At 35.5% G+C, this 19,951-nt stretch overlaps 1 protein-coding gene across 4 annotated transcripts in view; it reads right to left on the minus strand.

Moving 5' to 3' along the window:
* Window positions 1–19,951, minus strand: part of spire1 (spire type actin nucleation factor 1) — a 131,585-nt gene that overhangs the window by 8,963 nt on the left and 102,671 nt on the right. The window contains exons 9-13 of one of the 4 annotated variants that reach the window (XM_062980541.1): window positions 16,161–16,202; window positions 9,167–9,336; window positions 6,594–6,684; window positions 4,747–4,889; window positions 2,111–2,275 (exon numbers count right to left, since the gene is read on the minus strand). In XM_062980541.1, the coding sequence (XP_062836611.1) occupies window positions 2,111–2,275; window positions 4,747–4,889; window positions 6,594–6,684; window positions 9,167–9,336; window positions 16,161–16,202 (611 nt within the window). The remainder of the gene's footprint in view (window positions 1–2,110; window positions 2,276–4,746; window positions 4,890–6,593; window positions 6,685–9,166; window positions 9,337–16,160; window positions 16,203–19,951) is intronic. The other 3 variants (XM_062980542.1, XM_062980543.1, XM_062980544.1) reach the window with 3 other exon arrangements.

Here is a 19,951-nt window from a genome sequence, read left to right on the forward strand (position 1 = left end):
ATAAATATGCAATTTGTTTTGGTTCCTTTCTTGAACATAGTTGATCATTTTCCCCTACTCTATTAAGTGGGGGAATGTGTTCTTACGTCCACAACTCATTTAATATATAAAACAGATATAAACGAAAGAGGAAAAATGTACATCTTGAGATGTTAATTTGATTTTTAAGGAATTACACAAGGGCAATCAAACTATAATGCAACATAAAATGAAAAAGAATGACTGGTTCTTGCAGGAATAAAATTTAAGATGTCAAAAATAGATTCTATATTTGTTTAATATTTTTATTACATCAAAAATCAGACACTAATCAACTAAAATTTATTAAAAGTAGCATTTTCCATCAATTGCATACACAATCCATACCAATCTCATGACTATTACAAATAACTGAGGGTACATTGTCCAAGACCTTTTCTCAGTTCTGTGATTCAGCAAAATCCAGCCAGCACAGTAAACTATAGAAAATTAGTATTTTCTGCATAGGAATCCATCTTGTAATGGTGACTCTAAAATGGCCTTAAAACTATAGGAAATATTTGGCTATATTTACCCAAAGCATAATACAATCTGCGGAGCAGTGAGGGACAATGCTGTGATTCTCAAGTGTGGTCCAAATGGCAAGGGACTTGTACATAATGCATCCCTCAAACTTTGAGTTTACTCTTGAAGTGCCTCCTTTTTGACATCTCCATGCTGAGTATGATTTTCTACAAAGGACGCCTATGTATGCATATGGACTCAATGTGAACGCAACACCCATGTGACCAAACCCATGCACTGGAGTTCCTCTAAAAGTGACCATGTTCAATGTGCAAATATTAAGGAGGGAGAGGTGACATTGGGACAAGGCTAAAAACACAGCCATTCTTCAATGAAGAGATGTCCTGTGTGCAAACTGTGTATGAACAGGGCTTAGGTTTTCATGTTCCTGTTTAATATTGGCCGGGATCCCAAACCCAAAAGGCTTACTCCTACAAGGCCAAAGCCACTACTGTCTTGCTTTTCTCCAAAAGTGGGTTTCAAAATATTTGTGACATTGGCAGTAGGGTCAGTTATTCAAAGGGAAGGTAAAGGACAAAAACTCTTAAATGAGCATAAGACAGTCTGTGGATCCTGGTTATTTAATTCCCATTGTGCCATACTTTTACACAAAGCCTTATAAAAAGTAATTAACACTCACTGTCATGTATTTAAAATAGATGCCAAAAGAGAGGGTGTATTCACTGAAATATATGAGAGCTAAGTAAAAGTACCACTAGGTCATTGTGCAATTTCTGTAATGTGAGAGTTTCTCTTCAGGAGCAATTTCTGTTGCTTGTGTCTTGGGTTTTTTTCCAACCAAGAGTTAGATATACCAGGATTCTTCTTATATATGTACTTGTTCAACGCTTTTCTACATATTTAATGAGTTCAAATGCTATCTAGAATGACTGTGGACTTTAGTAAAATTGTTAAGGCTCATAATCTAGCTCCGTCCTACACTCCAACTAAAGTCTACCTACTTTAAATAATAGTTTTTATGAGAATGGATCCAAGCTTACTTAATTTGGAACTGATGCAGTCCCCAAAGGACCTTAGAACAGATATGGGTGTTGCTGGTCCTATCTGTAAAGACAGCAGACTTGGGCCACTGATGTTCCTCTTACGTATCTTTAAATTATGAACTCAGTTCTAAAACCTCGTGTTTGATCAAACCTTGTTTTATGGTTGGCATACACATGCATACAAAGCAATTCTTAATTGTCACAATCTGATCAAACTGAAACTTGGTCGTTTCAGAAATAAGTTAATTTTAATCTATAATAATTTTTTTTTGCTGAACTAGCATTCTACTACTTCTTTTCTTCTGTGATCTCAAGGCTCCAAAGATTGAATATTCTGAGAAGTCCTTCCTTATTTTCTTGTGATGTTGCATTTCGAGTTTGCTGCCCTTCCTCTTGTGATATTGATTAGGGAATCTACACATGCAAAGAAAATTCCTACAAGTGCTGAAATCAATTTCAATCAGAATCTAGCAAGCTCTTGTCATGTCTTAGGACTCTCTCATTCACTAGAGGGAGATAATGACTTACAGAAAGGTTTATAAAGCCAACAGTAGAAGGCAAACCTTTGAAGGTTTCCACTGGTTGTTAAATGTTCTTTCAAGGAGATAATAGACAGTCCTCACCACCCCAAACAGGGCTGCTTCAAAAGGATGGGAGCTAAGCTGAGAAGCTGTATGTATAGTTGCAAAAAGTGATTTGAGGGTCATCCTTGGAAAGAACCTGGAAATCTGAACAACAGACAGGAAGTAGAAAAGGGAATGCTGAACATGAACAACAGGCTTATCTGACACTTTGGATAATGTAACTACGTAGTTTCAGTAACAAGTTCTTCAAGATATAGGGAACCCTGTTCAATAAAGTTAGCTTGGGACACAGAATATGTTTTCATCTAATCCTTTAAAAAGCAAGCAATGTCCTGCTCACTGGAAGTGAAGAATATTTGAAGAAAGCCTTTCTCTCATCCTGGAAACAAACTACCATCATTAGACAAGCAAACAAACGAGGATTAAGTTGTTAAATTTAAAGTAATGCAGTGAATATGGTTATGGAATCTTTGTCATATGCTGAAAAGCTTGATCACAGACTAGACTGTTAAGCACATATGTTAAAATAGATAGAAGTTTTCAGCAATATTAAATGACACTGACTCAAAATATGACAATTTGAAGAATCTGCTTTAATAGTGTATAGATTTTCTTCAAAAATATGACTGCCATTTATTTCCCCTAGGAGGCACTACTGTACAACTGATAGGTATTTACTTGCTATAATCAGTCTTTCTGGGCTTATCCAGACAAGCCAATATTTCTATTAAATGTTGGATTATTCTGCTTCTTGATGCTTTGTGTTTCCTTGTGGTGGCTGTTCCTGCTCCTGTATTGTGACTTCATTAACTCTTTTTTCTTGCTTGAGATGTAGCTATCTGTGATGTGGATGGGATTTTCTTCCCTCTCGCTAATGCTCCATTCACAGTATGGCCCTTCTTGGTCTGCACATTTATTTATATACACACATATAAAATATTGTTATAGTTGTATGGCAGAAGTACCATAGCAGTACCATTGTTTGCCACTTTAGTACTATAATTGTAGAATGTACAAGGAAAAGAAAGTATCAGACTATGAATGCAGAGCAGATGAAGTATTTAATCTGTTAATTGGGAATGTAATGAGAGCTCAACCTGTGTAAGATTATTATGACAAATTATTATGTTGGCAAACCTTGTTCATCTGCTTTTCATGAATGTGGAATTTTTTGTGAAGTATTCTATTTATAGTTCTTGCTCCAATTTTACCTTAGTCTAAACTCAAGAACTGAAGTAATAATACATTTGTCAAATTACATATTTCTCCCAGTGACCAATATCAAGCTACCATCCAAATTAATGTGACAGTAATGTCAAAATGTAAGAATGTAGTTAATATTAATGTAAATAAGTACACAGGAAACTTCATAAATTTATTAACAAATCAAATAATCAAGAGTGTCTTTAGATTATTTTTTTAAAGAATGAGATTATTTTTAATGGCTAAGAAAGCCCCAAGTTTTGACCAGGATCAGAAAAATGTATAATATCCATCACAAATGTCAAACATGTAAGGAATTCAGAATTATGACCCTCATATCTAACTGGAAAACTCCTGCCTCTGATTGAGCTCATTGGATTGATTCTCCCAGTCATATATTGAATGAATTCAGTCAATGAAGTGCCAAACAATTACTCTCATAAGCTAATTCTTGGGAAATAATTCCTTTGGGGCTGTATTTAGCATATTACATTGACAAATGAGCTTAAGGCTACTGAAATGCAATTTTACTCAAGATCACAAGCTGTACTCAAGTTAAAATCATATGACAAAAATACTTGATTTCTTCTTGAAGAGAAGTCTGGAAAGTGTATTATTTTATACATTAACCTCAAGCACCTTGAAGAATTGGCTTCAAAATCATAGCCTCTTGAGTTGAAGAGACAAAGGCCACTCTATTGACCTAAAGTGTTGGAAAGTACCCTTTCTCTAAAAACCTGAATTCTTTTACTCTCTCTCTCTCAGTTCTAAGCAGCTCTTTAATGCCTTTTTGGCACAGAACAAAGGGACAAAAAAGTGAACTGCCAATTTCTTATGAAATTGCAAGACATTCAAAGCACCATGCCGGCGGCATTTTGTTCCCCCCATTATACTTATGTGCTGTCGGAAAACTACTTTCAATTAAAGCCAATTGACAGAATGTGCTTTACCGTCTTTTCAAGAATAATCTTTTCTTGTACTTAGTGAATCAATACTGTAATGCGATCGCATGCTGCTTGGAATTCTTTTTAACCAAATATATATTTGAAATGCAGGGAACATGAAAATAATACATTAAAGTGTTATGAAAGCAAATATTGGTTTCATTTTCTGTTTGCCATTTGTCTATGAAAAGATCTTGTCATAAAAGTACAGTAATTTCATCAGTATATTTAATAAGAAATTGGTTGAACACAACATTTAAAATCTGAATTGGAAAGTTCAGAATAGTCTCCTTCCAGAGGTTCCATTCAGCTAAAGTCTTGATTCAAATTTTCATACAGTTTTAGGTTGTTATTGTAGTTGGCATTTCATCACAGCAAACTTTTTAGGCTTTTCAATCCCCTTTGTTTGGAGTTGCTTTAATCTGTACCCTTAAACCAATGGTAAAAATAATCTGCCACGTTACTTACAAGTGATCTGGAACTCTGTTTTGTGGGAGGCAGGAACTGTCGTACATTGGTTGGTGTTTCCTTTTCAATAGAATGGCGTCTCTGAGGTTGCTGTCTCCTCTCCGGCTGTGGTGTGGAGGATATCGGCAAGAATTTCGGAGGCACTACAAATTCAAGCAGCATTAGTTAGTTCCAGTTTATCTTCACTATTAGTGAGGCATTTTAAGAAGAAGATTAATAAAACAAAAAGCTGAAGTACAGGTAACTCAACATTATTATTCTGAGGCTACTGTGATGCTCTGAAAAAATGAGGTCTTGAGTATAATTTGGCATGCCATGGTAATGGAGGTATCAGGTATCACGTTGTTAAGGCCCTCCATCCATCCCAATTGTCACTGCCCTGGCCTTATGCCTAGGCCCATAAACAGACGAAAGGCTTTCCTTTATCCCGACACCTTCTGAGAGAAAGAAGATGCAGTATCTGCTGGAATCAATCCCCTCCCATATTGCCATCTTCTTTTCCTTTTGTGCTAAGTCTGAATTAGATGTTTACCATCCCCTCCAACAATTTTAACCTAATTTTAGAAATGTTTTAATGAGATTTTAAGGATTTAATATGTTTGAAATTATGTGTATTGTATCACATTTGGTTTATTTGAGTTGTTTTGTCATTTACTGAGTTGTTTTTTATCTGTTTGTATATTATTGTTGGCACTGAATGTTTGCCACTGTATTTGTTGTAAGCCCTCCTGAGTCCCCTCGGAGAGATAGGGCGGGCTATAAATAAAGTTTCATTCATTCATTCATAAACCTGATGGCAATTAACCATTTTGCTGTTCTTTTACTTATAAAATGCTTTGTAAACTGATGGCACTATATTTTCAAATACATAAATAAATATACGATGATGCTTATAGTGGTTGCAATAATAATAATAATAATAATAATATCATCATCATCATAAATATATTATTGTGGCCATGAATTCTTCTTGTTAAATAAAGTTACATCACAACAGTGCAAGTTAAGTACAGAATTGTTCATCTAGTTTAAAAATAATCCTATAAAAATATAGGTTTAAAGCTAAAATTCACTATGCTCTTTTAAATCAGAAACTAATTAGACATAGACTCAGAAAAAATAGCTGGATATATTTCCAAAATCCAGCTAGGAGGCATATACTATTATATACTATATACTGTTATATACTGTAACAACTCCGTAAGTTACCTGTAGCAAAGTGTTTATTTCTTTGCTCAATATACTTCACAATAAAAGCTAAAACTATCAGAATACTATTCTATCTCCTCATCGCTTCTGATGTTTTTATCAAGAAGGGATGAACAGGGTGAAGTCCCTGAAGGAAGGAGTTCGCCATTGCCTTCCTCGGAGGCTAAAAGAGTATGACTTAGCCAAGGTCAGCTTTGTTCTGCTCAGAACCAAGTCTCACCTGTTTACCTTATAATACAGTGGAACAGGCTGTCTCCTTCTTTGGAGATTTTTAAATGGAGGCTAAATGGCTACCCATTGGAAGTGTTTTGTAATCTTTTCCAAAACTCTATGATTCTAAGATTACGGCTAGCTAGACTTCAGGTTCCATTAGATACAGTCGGAGTAGTCAGTGGTAAGAGATCATGGGAGATGTAGTCCAATAACATCAAAAGGGAAATGGAATTTTAACCTGGTCCTAGACCTTCCAGCAAAACAAGTAACTTTTCCATTAGTCTGCTCTACCCTAATTCTCTGGTCATCTGAATCTCCATTTAAGTGCACAAGCCAGTTATCCCCCATTTGATATATCTGCTTGACTTGGTTTGTACTGTAATAATCAACATGATCTTTATCTTTTTCAGTGTCAAGACTCTTACCCTTTTTCCCAGATGTCATCTCTGGAAATGTATCTTCCATTTGTGAGGGAGAGATACTACTGCTACTGGCTGATTTGTGTACAGATTCTTCCTAAAAGTTAAGAACAACAATAAAGATACTTAGAAATCCTGGCAATTTATTGCCCCGTTCAATTCTTACAAAATGACAGAAAATCTAGAAGCCAAATATAGTATATTGATCTAATTCTAATAGCTATAGTAATTCTAACCCTTTAATTATTTGCAAACTGACAAGAGCAGGATTTTTCATAGCACGGTTCATATATTAGCAACATACATGGATAATAAATATATTGCTATATGACAAAAACTCTCTAAGATAAGTAAGCAGTGGAGGATATTACACATTCTATCTCCTCCCCGATTATCACAGCTTGCATTGCTCACCCTGCTTTTAGAAGGAAGACTGCTTTTCTCTTTCTCAGTCTCCCTCATATTCAGATTCTCATTATCCCCCCCCCCCCCCCCCCGCAATTTCTGGCTGCCTACTGTTCCTTCCTTTTTTCTCCCTGGCTGGCATAATTGCTTCCTGACAGTTTTGCAAATCAAAACAAAACACAATGCTTCAAAAACTGCAGCTAGGTTCTAATTTTAATTGAAGCAAACATCCCCAGAGTGGGAGTGATAGCAATCGCGTACCACTGTTGGAATACAGGGCCTATTATTATTATTATTATTATTATTTCTTTAAAATATTTATAAACTTTGTTGTGTCTTTTTCAACTATACAATTCTATACTTATTATCAAAATTTTACAAAAAGCGCCTTGCAGCACAGTAATATAAACAGAAATTGAAAGAAACAATACAATAACATATATGGTCAATAATATTAAGGAAGCTTTTGGAATGGCAAGAGGTGGGCAACCTCACTTCAATGGCAGCTTTGTTGTCTGCCCAACTGCAAGGGTGGTTTCCAGGTAAATCATCAACTAAAATCTTGTGCAAATATACCCATGGGCAATGCACTACTTCTCTTGTTAGTGCACTGTATATGTGCTGCCTCTCATGTTTATGTCTTGTGAACGGCCGTAAGGCCCTAAATTTCAACTGCTGATAGATAGTACCACTGTCTTTAGCAACTGCTAGGAGGGGAGTTGATGTGCTGATTTTCCAATAGGGACTCAGAGGGACATCTCTCTGAGTCTACCCAACCTGTTTTAAAAATTAAAAATGTCCTCCAATTTCCTATAGTGCAAAGAAATGAATTTTTGTAGCAATGTGAACTTCTTGGTGGTTGCTACCAGTCTCTGGAAATCCCATACTAGAGAGGTAAAACTGGTCCCTTCCTTGCTCTCTTTCTGCAGGTAGTGCAGATATGGTTTTGTTTTGGCAGATCTTTGAAGAGTGACTGACTACTCAAGGGGATTGGGACGTATATAATGTGCTGCACACCAGGTCTCTGGTATCCACATGGATCTGATTCTAGGACACCTCCCTCCGAAGATATCAAAAATTTGTAGATACTGAAGACTCTTTATATACAGTGGGGTAGTATAATGGTGTCCTTTATATAAAATGGCAAAAAACCCCATAAGGTTTCTTTTTGGATTTTTTTTCAGGGAAGAATATTTTCAAGCCATGGCTTGTTGCATTTGTGGATACAAAATATTGTTTGTTTTTATATTTTATTGTATATTGTTTGTAAAAATATTGTATATTTTTATTTCATTGGTAATGTAATCAATAGGAACATTTTTAGCAAAAGTTTTTGGGGATTCTTGAAGGTCTCAAAATGATATAAAAGTTGGTCCTCAAGCCATCTGTGAGACACACTTGGCTCACTTTTAGAGCTCCAGAGGGATTTCTGACTATGGTCAGAATTCGGCTAGAGACACCTGCATGTGTAAACATTCCTTATGGATGCAGGTATCATTTATTTTTTAGCGCTGTGCATATCGGTATTCCTTTCCTTCCTAAATAATTCCCAAAGCTCCTCTCTCAACATACTGTAAAGCTCCAAAGGAATAGCATAGGTCTTTTCCATTTTCCAGGATAATGTATTTTATTTACAAGAATGATGTACATGTGCAAAACATACAAACTTCACTTTACACCAGAAGTATGATCTCTGTTTGTCTGTTGGCATTGAATGTTTGCCATATATGTGTTCATTGTAATCCGCCCTGAGTCCCCTTCGGGGTGAGAAGGGCGGAATATAAATACTGTAAATAAATAAATAAATAAACTCTCAGTTCATACAAACTTATTTGCTTGATGTTGTCTCTGTAGAATTATCTCTGGTGGTGGACAGGTATCCTTCAGGTCACCAGTTCAAGGCCTAACTTCGGCAAGAAACCTGACACTGTTTCAGTGCAGAGCTTGGTTTTCAAAAATGGAACTGGCATTGGATTATTTAGCTTAAATAACTGACTGGGATGAATAATCTTGTGTTTTTCCAAAATTGATTCATTTTTTGTGTTATTTAGGAAAGGGAAACAGAATATAAACAACCTATTTTCAAACAATAACTTGAAAAATAAGTAGTAGTAAAATAGAAAAAACAACAAGTATATATTGTGAGAAGAGGCATATGCTACTTGACACCTTACCTCCGAATCTGAGCTATCCAGTTCAGCCAGAGTAGGAGCTTTTAAAAGTCTCTTCCGTTGTACCATCATCATAGTAGTACCAATGCCATTCACCTTTGATTCAGATGCTAAGCTGCCATTGACTACACAGCTTTCTGGCATTTTTTTCTTAGCCTCTGGTGTCGATACATCTAGGGGTAAAAGCAGAAATGCTTGTGATGGTAGAGACTGGATATTATCCACTTAAATCTTTTTCTAGCTTAATATATAGATACCACAATTGTAACACTTATATATCTTGTTTAGAAAGTACAGACACTGGAGTGTAATACAGATGTGATAATGACAGCAGGATCACTATTTAAACTGAAGTGGTGAACATGTGAGTTTCACAAAGGTATTTAATTCAAATTATATAATTGTACTTCTAGCTGACAGCAGCCTCATCTACACCACCATATAATGCAGTTTGAACTCCATTATATGGTCAGTGTAGAATCATATAATGCAGACTGAATTGCATTGAACTGGTTTATATGAGTCTGCACTGCCATATGATCCAGTTCATTCAGTATTATAATGGCAGTGTAGATGGGGCCAGCATTAAATTGGGAAAAAACAGGAGTACATTTAAACTATCATGCCAGATTGACTTTTTTTATCCTTTTCCGATTTATGGCTGAAGTCTTATTCAGTTGTACAATTCTGATTCTTCTTCCCTAGAGAAAACTACTAGGCCCAGCAGTCTTATATTCCAGATAGTAAATAAACAAAAAAGTTTACAGTGTTCCCTCACTACTTCGCAGTTCGCTTTTTGCGGATTCGCTGTTTCACTGGTTTTCAATAAACTCTAAAACAATATTATAAATCATAAAAAATTACAATTTACAGCCTAAGGAAGGGAGGAAGGAGAAGCTGAAGGGAGAGAAAAGGAGCCCAAGCAGCAAAAGGAGGAGAAGGAGGCGATTTATCAACACATGATTGGTTGATAAAGACTTAAAATAGTGTATAACTACTAAAATCATGTATAAATATATAGCATCCCTACTTCGCAGATTTTCACTTATTGCGGGTGGTCATCTCTTTATTTTTTTCCCCTTATATTAATGAATACAGATATTTTCTTTAGTTAGTGAGTTTTTGTACATTTTGAATGTCCCATTTGGGGACATTTCTTAAAGAAAACATTATCTTTTGCATTAAAATTGTTTAGTTTTCATGATGGTGTTTCCTTTGTCTGCTGGGAGAATGATGATTTCTGGATCTGAATTGAGGTCCTCTGAATTAAGACATCAATTCAGATCCAGAAATCATCATTCTCCCAGCAGACAAGGGGAACGCCACAGTAATCATGAAAACAGAACAATGCAAAGAAAAAATTAGACAACTCCTGGATCCCACAACATACAAAAAACTAAAACAGGATCCAACCAACAAAATCACCAGAAAAAGCAACACTTTGATCAAGAATTCCTCAATTAAACTATACACCAACATCTATGCAAATCAGAAGCTCTCCCTCCTAGGCTTTATGGATTCTTAGCCCTGTCATAGGAAATTTTTTACAAGGAACACTTTGAGAAACAAGCCCTGGAAACAGCACAAAAAAAAGCCTACTATATGGTTCAGATATGTGGATGAGACTTTCACCATTTGGAGCCATGGAGAAGAACTAAACAAGTTCCTGGACCACATCAACAATATTCACCCAAACATCCAATTTACCATGGAAAAAGAAAACAAAGGAAAACTACAATTTCTAGATGCCCTAGTCATCCATAAACCAAATCAACAATTGGGCCACACAGTTTACAGAAAATCTACAAACACTAATAGATACCTACTTAAAAACTCCAACCATCACCCAGGTCAAAAAAGAAACACAATTAAAGCCCTGGTAAATCGTGCAAACAGGATCTGTAAACCCCACCTCCTCCAATTCACTGGTACAAATCCTTGGGCCCACCCAGGTAATCACATATGGGAACTTACTTTTAAGAAGACTGATTAGGTATGTTGGTATCAGTGACTATTAAACTATGTTGTCTTACTAAATCATAATAAAATAATGCAAAACCAAATTGGAATTGACTTTTCTTCTAGACAGATACTTACATATAATAACAGAGAAATCTTGTAGCATTTTCCTGAGTAAATTATTTCCTTATAATCTTTCATGGACTCCAATCTAACTCTTCAGTACAGTATTGCACTTGCCAAATTCATAATGAAGAAAATACATTATATATGAACACAGCCAAGCATGTAACCATATGGTGTTTGCCTTCAAGATCTGCTTTAATAAGCATACAGAACAGATGCCTGGGGTGTGGTATAATTTACTATTTGTCAAGAAATATAAGCAGTCTGGAGATGGCAGATTTTTAAAGAAAACATTTTACAATTTTATACATTCTTTTTGCATATTAAGAATGTAAGACTGCCTAAGTAGAAGTAACATATAATGTGTGTACAATTACGGTTGTCTCTCCATATTTGCAGGATAAGCAATTGCATATTGATTATTTGTAGATTCTTGTATTTTTCTGTCATCTTTGCTTTTATCTATACACAGATAAAAATATGTTCTCTTTAGGCATTTCTAGGTCCTCCATCACAGTCTTAATTCAACACTTAAGGCACTGTATTCCCCTAGATCCGTAATCACACTGTAAATATGTAAAGTATATTTGAATTTCAGGTGCAATTACCAGAGAGGAGTTTCTATTAAAATACCTGGGGCATACTTCAGAGTAGAAGTGCAATGCAACTGCAATACTAATCAAACTGCAATACCTTTGGTTTGGTTCTAGATGACCAAAAAGCTGAATGGAAATAAGAGTAATAGCTTCATCCTTCTTTTTGACAAAATACTGCACTCCATGCTAACAATGGGAACCCAGTGCAGGCTTAAATATTACCTTACTGGGTAAAATAGTTGTTTTTCTTCATTTAAATTATCCTCGGGCTTTGGATCAAATCTATTTTAGGGGAAATTTCAGTTCAGATTGTCAGTCCCCTTACTTATTATGATGGTTTCACTATGGGGCTAGAGCATAAGAGGTCAATTAGTCTACCCACCTTCAAGACCCTCTCACTTGTGGTCAAAATTCCTGATTTAGCTAATTAGCTTAATATCAGGAATTGTACACTGACATTAGAGAATGTTTGCTTAATTCCCACAGTTTCTGCATTCACTTCCCTGTTGGTGTATAGAAAGCTCAAATCATGAGAGTTATTATTTCCTTTAAAAACAGAAGTCCCCAGTGATGAATCTGTTAAATTATTAATGGCTGAAGCTTCTGTGAAACATCAAAATGATAAGTAGCCTATCTCAACCATTACAATATCAATTGAATAAGTGAATTAATTGAATAACTGCCTCCAGTTCCAGACTGGGAAAATATTTCATCTACAAACCATGGGACCAGCTTTCTAGTAACAGGTCTATTAGGGGATCAAACCAGTCCCCTCATGTCTTATGACCTAAATCTTCTGACTGAATCAATAATGATGTTTTTAAATTGCTGATTGTGTTTTTAACCCATGTTTGATTGGGCTTGTCCCCATGTGAGCCACCACAAGTCCCTTTGGGGAGATGGTGGCGGGATACAAAAATAAAGTTATTTATACTTATTTATTTATTTATTGTAAGTTAAAGCTAACTATAAAATGGCATTTCTTGTAAGATGAATGCCTCTTTTTCTCTTTCAGCACTTTAATACAAAATTTTAATCTTGATTTTCTCCCGACCTCTTTAAAGTGCCGAAAGGAGATTAAAATATTAGTTAGGAACAATATATAAATACAAGGGGCAATGGTACTGGAAGGTATTGAGGCAAATACACTTACTGTAATGACATTTATTGATAAATAAGAAAATTGCTACCTAACATTTTCCATGCTCCACCTCATAGATATTATTAATAGCTGGACAAAATTAAACTACCTACAAATTGGTAGACATTGCCAGGTGAGTAAGTTTTTCCTCTTGCTACAGTCTATCTGAGGCCCGCCAAAATCAAGTACAGTAGAGTCTCACTTATCCAACATTTGCGTATCCAACGTTCTGTATTATCCAACGCAGTCTGCCTTTTAGTAGTTAATGTTTTTGTAGTCAAATGTTTTCAATACATTGTGATATTTTGGTGCTAAATTCGTAAATACAGTAATTACTACATAGCATTACTGCGTATTAAACTACTTTTTCTGTCAAATATTTTGTATAACATGATGCTTTGGTGCTTAATTTGTAAAATCATAACCTAATTTGATGTTCAATAGGCTTTTCCTTAATCCCTCCTAATTATCCAACATATTCACTTATCCAACGTTCTGCCGGCCTGTTTATGTTGGATAAGTGAGACTCTACTGTAAAATGATTTTTTCATCAAGTATCTTTTCTTGGTAAAGGAAATAGTTAAATGGAATTCACTTGTGCAGAAATTATTGGTAGATCATAAGGAGTGCGATATTTGACTCTTTCTCCTAAATGTATCTTCAATAGTTACCAATTTCCATACTGATGATTTTTGTAAAAATTCAAATAGAATTGAGTTGCAAACAAAGGTATGTAAATTCCTCAATAGCCACCTCTCATCTTATGTTAAGGGCATAATGATGAATTGCAGTACTGTGGACAAACTGCAGACAGAACAACAATATGTTGTGAAACTCCTGGTCTTGATTCTGTCTCCTTGATCAGACAGATTTTCTTGATCTTCAGATATTTTTGCCAATTAATAAACATACATGTCACCTTTCAGTTGATATTCTAAGCTCTTTTAGTATTGTGAACACTGGAACTGGGCAAAGCATTTGTAAACTCTATGCAGACTTTGAAAGAATGAAATTTCCCTACTAGTAGCCTTCTATCATATTTCTATCTTAACTGCTGTTCAAAAGATTCACTTCTCTGCACTCAAGATCATTTTGGTTGACTGTCCATTATCTTAAAATCCCGAAAGCCGAAATATTCCATAAAACCATGTTCACATGGGTCGCTGAGATAGTGGCACTTTTACCTTCTGATGGTTCAATGTACTTTTTTCTTGCACAAAATTGAGAAAAACACCTTTAGGATATGTGTATAAGATGTATATAAAACATAAATAAATCTGGGTCCCATCTCCAAGATATCTCAATATGTATATGCAAGAATTCAAAAACCTGAAAATATCCAAAATACAATACAGTTCTGGTCTAAATAATTTTAGGTAAGGGATACTCAATCTGTATCAGAAACCTTCCAAACCCAACATAAACACCTTACTTGTATTTTTCAAGTGCTTTGAAGTCTTGTCTCAACTGAATTTTTAGTCTATGGTTCCTGTTTCTGCCTTTCCCATGATTATTGCTAGTTTCAGTGACCCAAAAGTGTATTTTCTCATTATAATGCTTTTTGCCTCCTGGAATCACCTCCCTGCTTATCTTATGAGGGACCACATTTCTTTTCTCCTTCATGTTTTCCCACCAAAATAAACCTTTTTCATTAGGACTCTGACTTTATCAAAGCCTCATTTCATCAGTGTTTAAAAAACACCGTTTTCCCTGTATCCTGAATCATAATTTCAACTTGTGCTAATCATGTGATATGCCGTTTCTTTCCTCACAAAATTATTTCATAAAACTTCCTCAATGTGGTTCCAGAAAAGACAACTCAACCCAAAATTCAGACATAATCACATTTCTATGTCAACTACATGCCTATTGTGAAAGTATCTTCTTGACAAAGAGGAAAAAATAAAAAGTTCTTCATAGATCATTCAAAGCCAAAGCACTGTTTAAATTTGTTACTTGCTACATTGTACCAAACACAATGTGCTTATATAAAAGACTATTGATATGTCAAATATATTTACACTATTAGAAAGCAAAAAATATTTATTTAAATTACTGTTTAAGACCACAACATAAAAACATGGTATGCTCTTATGTTTGTATCCTTCTTCTCCCAACTTTTTCATATAAATTCCACTTCTGTTTTGATTTATGCCTGTTGCAGTACCTTGCCTAAATGTTTAAATCCTTCTCATGATAGTTAGAGCTGTGAGTGAAGCTTAGCACAGCTGGATGAAATACAAGTGCAGATGTAACCCTGTAGACCAGTGGTTCTCAACTTGTGGGTCCTCAGGAGTTTTGGCCTACAACTCCCAGAAATCCCAGCCAGTTTACCAGCTGTTAGGATTTCTGAGAGTTGAAGGCCAAAACATCTGGGGATCCACAGGTTGAGAACCATTGCTATAGACCATGGTTAAATTTTAATTTTAATGGAGTGGTAATTTAGACGTGAAAGAGAAAGCAAAATATATAATGTTACAGCAGGGGAGGGAATAATGTGCTTTCAAGATGTTTCTGAATTTCAATTCCTAGTCTTCCTCCCTACTGACTAATGCTCGCTAGGTCTGCTGGAGCCATATTCCAGCTACATCTGTTAGTATAATTTATTTTATTGAACTTTAATTAGAGCTTACAGCATGCCTAATATTTATGGTTTTAACTTGGTTTTAACTTTCATATTGTATGTTTTATTGGCTGTAAGCCGCCTTAGGCCCTTGATTGGGGAAAGGCGGGATATGAATTTCTTAAATAAATAAACATCTGAAGCGCTGTACAATGCCTATCCATACCATGCAGGGAACTTCAAACTATGCCTAGTAGATCTAGCCCAAGAATCAAAGGAGTTTTCATACCACATTATAATAAATGATTACACTGCTACAGAAGGCTAATAGAAATACTCGAATGAATGGCTCGTGAATAAATACAGAAAAAATAGTTTAAGGAGGAGGCTTTCATTAAATATATTGTACACTGGTATTGTTCCCATCTGACTGTACATATGTCTGTCTGTCTTTCTCAGATGGCACTTACATTAATCTTAAAATTTTCAAACTATGATTTGGAAAGTGATTTCTAGGTTTCTTCCTCACATGAAAGTTAAACAAACAAAATGGGATGGAACACATTTTACACTGATCACAATAACCACGTCAGGTGCTCTAGCACTTTTTACCTGACAAGTCAAAACTGTAAGACATGCTAAGAGGCCGGATTGCTGGAAAAAAAGAAAAGAAAAAGAAAGAAAGATGACAAAAAGAAAAAACAATTCCATTGTTAAGGAAGTAAAAAAAATAGATGGTTAGTTTCAGGAGAGACACATTTCAAAGTCTAACATAAAGGCCAATCTAAATCTGAAATGCACCTGACACTTTTTCTTTACAGCTGTAAAGGTGTAAGTGTAAACACCACAACATCATCACTGGACAATGCAAACTGATTTGGTTGGATCCATTCAGTGTTCCTCGAATAGAAGAATTCATTCCATTTGTGGAAGACACCTACAGATTGTGGAGGCTCCCATTTCAAGAAGTTTGAGAGAATCAATCTTTCCTGATTTTGCCTTCCCCAAGCATCCCTTGCATCATCTCTGATAATATTCTGGAAAGTCCTTCAATCCTTCAAATAATGTTTTTTTAGAGACCAAGGGGCAAAAAAGGAACCAGCAGATACATCCCTTCTCCTGCTTCTCTTGTGGGAGTGTTCACTTGGTGAACAATTCTGTACACTTCTGTATCCAACATCTGGATCCTAAACATACATAGTTGGAGGTAACAGCCCATGGTGGTATTAATTCCATATGCAGTCTATAAAAGGCCCTTTTTGTGGCATTCTAAACCCAGGTAGTATAATATTTATAAGATTTTTTTTATTGCTTGCACAGTTATTATTTCTGTATTATACATCTCCCTCTGCTGTTGAGAGTGGTGCTGGAGTACAGCTGTCCAACATAATGGAGATATACCCAAGGCAAAAAAAGTTTTAAATAGCATTCTGCCTGTATACACATAATCTTTACATCATTAAGGGCCTTTTTGCACTCTGCATGCAGGACAAATACCTTCCAAGTTGGCTATATATTACATATATTCCGGTAAGGTCTACTTGGCACATGACATTATGTTTCTGCAACATCATCCATACACATGGTCAGGAAATTCTGACTGGTGGTAGGTTTTTGTGGCATATACACATAAGAAAACAGATGTGCATGTATTTTCCTTGTGACTTTGTACAATACATTTTCTATTTGAAAATTATATTGAGGTAGGACATTCGTCATGTTCCAAGTGGCTCTGAATATGCTTAGGATCACTAGAAAAGTAAAACAAAACACAAAACTCACAAACATAGAGTAGATAACTTCTTCTACAGTTACAAAAATACATGAGGTGGGATGTGGAGGGAAAAAAAGCTGTACAGCACAAAATTTCTGTGATCTAAAACATTCACACAATTCTGAAAGCTATGAACTATATTTCATTTAACAAAAAACAGCATGTGAATGAACTTCAGCCATCTCTCTACTTGTTAAAAGCTGTAATTTATTTTTATCTGAGATACAAAAGTGTAGCCATCACAAAATATTTTAAATAAATTTTAAGTCAAAATGTAGGCCAAAGGGGGAAAACTGCAAGCAAGCAGTTTTCACTCTTTGGAACCGAAAGAGATACACCCTGGGTTAGTTTAAAAGGTGTCAATGACATTAATATAGTACTTTCCCTGAAGGTTTAAGGGCCTTCACATATATCATTAATGTTTCTTTCCCCCCCAATAAGGGTATAATTATAACTTATGCAAGGAAAACATAACTTATTTTGGCATGTAAATGTAAAGTTATTGTGGTGGTTATTGAAGTGTGGTTTCATTAAATGATAGCATATCACATGGTTCAAGTGCTGATTTCTTGCATATCTCATGCTACTGTCTTGTGCTTTACTCAGATAGCAATGTGTTGTACCACATGCCAGTTGCTTGCAGGATTTATATTTTCTTAAAATGAATTAACCAAAAGTAATTATTCTTGTCACTTTTAAAATCACTACTAGGATGGCACCAGCAATCCTCCTTTGGATGAGAAAACCATCTTATAAAGCAATATTTCATGCTCTGTTTCACTCATCAATTTTTACAGCAATGCTGGGAGGTAGCTCAGCATTAAATTGAAATCACAAATGGGGAACTGATAGTGGCTCAATTCAAGTTGCCCAGTTGTCCAGCTGAGAATAGATTTCAAGTAGATTATACTAGATCTCATCTAAAAAGTCTTATACGAGGGTTTTAAAAAGGACAAAGTATAGGATAAATCATTTACCATATGCAGCTGAAAGACACATTCCAATACTACAATCTCATGTAATCCCCATTGAAATTTAGGCACATTTCATATAGATAAATGTGTTTGAAAAGTACTGCTCCAGTAAATTCCCCGCTTGTGTCCTCAGCTCTTCCCCCTTCTCCCTTCCTGCAGCGTAGCCAAAACGCTGCGCTGCCAGCCACGCCCCCATTGTTGGAAACGGAGGAGAGAGGCGGCAAATTTACTGGGGCAGACCTTTTCAAATTCATTTATCTATATGAAACGTGCCTAAAATTCAATGGGGATTACATGAGATTGTAATATTGGAATGTGTCTTTCAGCTGCATATGGTAAATCATTTATCCTATACTTTGTCCTTTTTAAAATCCAAAACGTAACCTACTTTCTGGATAGCCCTCATATAAGGTAGTTGATTAACAATGGTGACCTCAACATTGCAGCAATACAGAATTTTAAATGGTAAATATCTAATTTTATATGTATAGATATTTAATAACAGAAATGGAAACTGCTGATGTCAAAATTGTGCATTGTTAGTGCATAACACAGTGTATGTAAATATTATTTGTAAGCCGCTCTGAGTCCCCTTGGGGGTGAGAAGGGCGGGATATAAATGTAGCAAATAAATAAATAAATAAATAAATAAGATTAGGTACTGTAAAAGTACCCTCTACATAATTTGAATGAATTTAATTTACATCAACCTTTCTCTGGATATGGGAGAAAAGGTAGATCAAAACATGAATTAAAACAAAATATATCCAAATACCTAATAATAGTTAAAAACAGTTAAATAAATGAGAAACAAGCACCATGAGATGTAGCAATTGTGTGTGTGTGTGTGTATATATGTATAGGATATATATATATATATATAGTAGAGTCTCACTAATCCAAGCCTCGCTTGTCCAAGCCTCTGGATAATCCAAGCCATTTTTGTAGTCAATGTTTTCAATATATCATGATATTTTGGTGGTAAATTCGTAAATACAGTAATTACATCATAACATTACTGCATATTGAACTACCTTTTCTGTCCAATTTGTTGTATAACAGGATGTTTTGGTGCTTAATTTGTAAAATCATAACCTAATGTGATGTTTAATAGGCTTTTCCTTAATCCCTCCTTATTATCCAAGTTATTCGCTTATCCAAGCTTCTGCCGGCCCGTTTAGCTTGGATAAGTGAGACTCTACTGTATGTATGTGTGTGTGTGTGTGTGTGTGTGTGTGTGTGTGTGTGTGTATATATATATATATATATATCTGGAAATAAATCCTAGCCAATTCAGAAGAATTTACTTTGAGAAAAGAATCTTACACATTCTTATGGGCACATACTGGGTAGGTGGGCAATCTGTAGGTGGGCAATCTGCTGGCCAAATTCAGAGAAGCAACGGCGGAGAGGAGAGAGTTCCCCCTCCTCGTGTAAACCCCTTGTACACCTCACAAAGGGTTCTGCAGAGCTAGGAAACTCTGCAGCATCATTTTTCAGCTAGTGTAGAAGGTTTCATAGGGATGGGGTAGAATTCTGTTGTGGCTGTCTCCTGTGTCCTGGAAGTTATTCTGGGGTAGGCAACACAGATTTGTAGCCACAATGTACCTCCTACCATTTAATCTTTGTGTTGCAATGGAAGAAAGAAAGGGTAT

Source organism: Anolis carolinensis, chromosome 4 (assembly GCF_035594765.1).
Source record: "Anolis carolinensis isolate JA03-04 chromosome 4, rAnoCar3.1.pri, whole genome shotgun sequence".
In the NCBI taxonomy this organism is placed as follows: Eukaryota; Metazoa; Chordata; class Lepidosauria; order Squamata; family Dactyloidae; genus Anolis; species Anolis carolinensis.